At 41.0% G+C, this 1,594-nt stretch overlaps 1 protein-coding gene across 1 annotated transcript; it reads left to right on the forward strand.

The window, feature by feature from the left end:
- Window positions 1-640: 640 nt before the first annotated feature.
- Window positions 641-1,366, forward strand: LOC308379503 (gamma-crystallin M3-like; the record flags this gene model as incomplete). Its single annotated transcript, XM_080856670.1, has 2 exons — window positions 641-904; window positions 1,088-1,366. 2 exons carry the CDS (start codon window positions 641-643, stop codon window positions 1,364-1,366), a joined length of 543 nt encoding a protein of 180 aa, XP_080712796.1.
- Window positions 1,367-1,594: the final 228 nt, after the last annotated feature.

Consider the following 1,594-nt stretch of genomic DNA (forward strand, 5'->3'; position numbering starts at 1 on the left):
TTGGCTAGCGCCTGTGCTGTCAGTCATGCATGAAAGGCAATTCGACTGGCTGACACATGCATTGCCTCACAAAAAAAACTAAATTTGTCATTATTCGTTCATTATTTTGTCATTCTTTGGTAATGTTAGAGTTAATCTACGATGTTCAACTTCAACTTTGGAGAGTCATATTTGTGTCAAATGCACACAATGGCAAATAATAGCCCTTTAGAGGCCACTTTGAATTGTGAAGAGCAGGCCAGGCCTGTTATGCCATGTTGCTCTGTCAGGGTTTTTAACAATAGATGCACATGTTCTGGCAACCAGGTCAAGAATAAAAGCACTAGAGAGTCAGTGTCAAAGCTGTGCAATCCTGAGACAGAAACACCACAACCGCAACCATGATGGGCAAGGTAAGTCCAGCTCTGGAATATTATCTTCTCAGTAAAAACTGAAAAATACAAATATTGATACTGAATATTCGTATTAGTAAATATTATATTTACAAGTGACACATTTTCAGGGAATGTGTCTCATACATCGTTGATGAGTCATTAATGTTATTTCAGATGTGTCATTATAATATAACCAACTGAATGATATACTTTTACCTACAACATGTATAAATGCAATAAAGAAACATCTAAATGTAGAGAAATGAATGTTATTTCAGATCATCTTCTACGAGGACAAGAACTTCCAGGGTCGCTCCTATGAGTGCAATAGCGACTGTTCCGACATGTCCTCCCACTTCAACCGCTGCCAGTCCTGCAGGGTGGAGAGCGGCTGCTTCATGGTGTACGAGCGTCCCAACTTCATGGGCAACCAGTTCTTCATGAGGAGGGGCGAGTACCCTGACATGCAGCGCATGCAGAGCCAGGGCATGATGTTCGACAACATCAGGTCCTGCCGTATGATCCCTAATGTAAGTGGCCAAAATCCATTATATTCAAATTTGAAGTTGGAAAATACTACATGATCATTTTCATATATGTGAATGTGTTGAACTGTAAGCAGTGGGACACCTTCTAGCTACTTATGTATGGAAACACATGCCCAGATAAACAGACTGCAACCTGATGTTCACATTGTTTCATTACTTTTACAGCATAGAGGACAGTTCAGAATGAAGATCTACGAGAGGGAGAGCTACGGTGGTCAGAGTATGGAGCTGAATGATGACTGTGAATCCATCATGGATCGCTACCGCATGTCTGACTGCCAGTCCTGCAATGTTATGGATGGCCACTGGCTCATGTATGAGCAGCCCAACTTCAGAGGCAGAATGATGTACATGAGGCCTGGAGAGCACAGAAGCTTCAGGGACCAGGGATTCAGCAACACCAAATTCATGAGCATGAGGCGCATCATGGATTCCTGTAATTAGGCACGGCATGTTTGCTAACCCTTTAGAAACAGTTGATTGTCAATAAAATGTTTAATCCCTTGGAAAAGCAGTGTAAGTTTGAATTATTCATTTTTATTCAGAAATGGAATTCTGGCTTTAAGGACACAGTAAGTTCTCATTCCTTCTATGGAGATACTGTCATTTAAAAATGTAGAAGTCTTAAACCACTGTTTAGAGGGCAACTGAAGAAGATTTTAAGACCATACA

This window comes from Sprattus sprattus (genome assembly GCF_963457725.1).
Source record: "Sprattus sprattus genome assembly, chromosome: 18".
Lineage (NCBI taxonomy): Eukaryota > Metazoa > Chordata > Actinopteri > Clupeiformes > Clupeidae > Sprattus > Sprattus sprattus.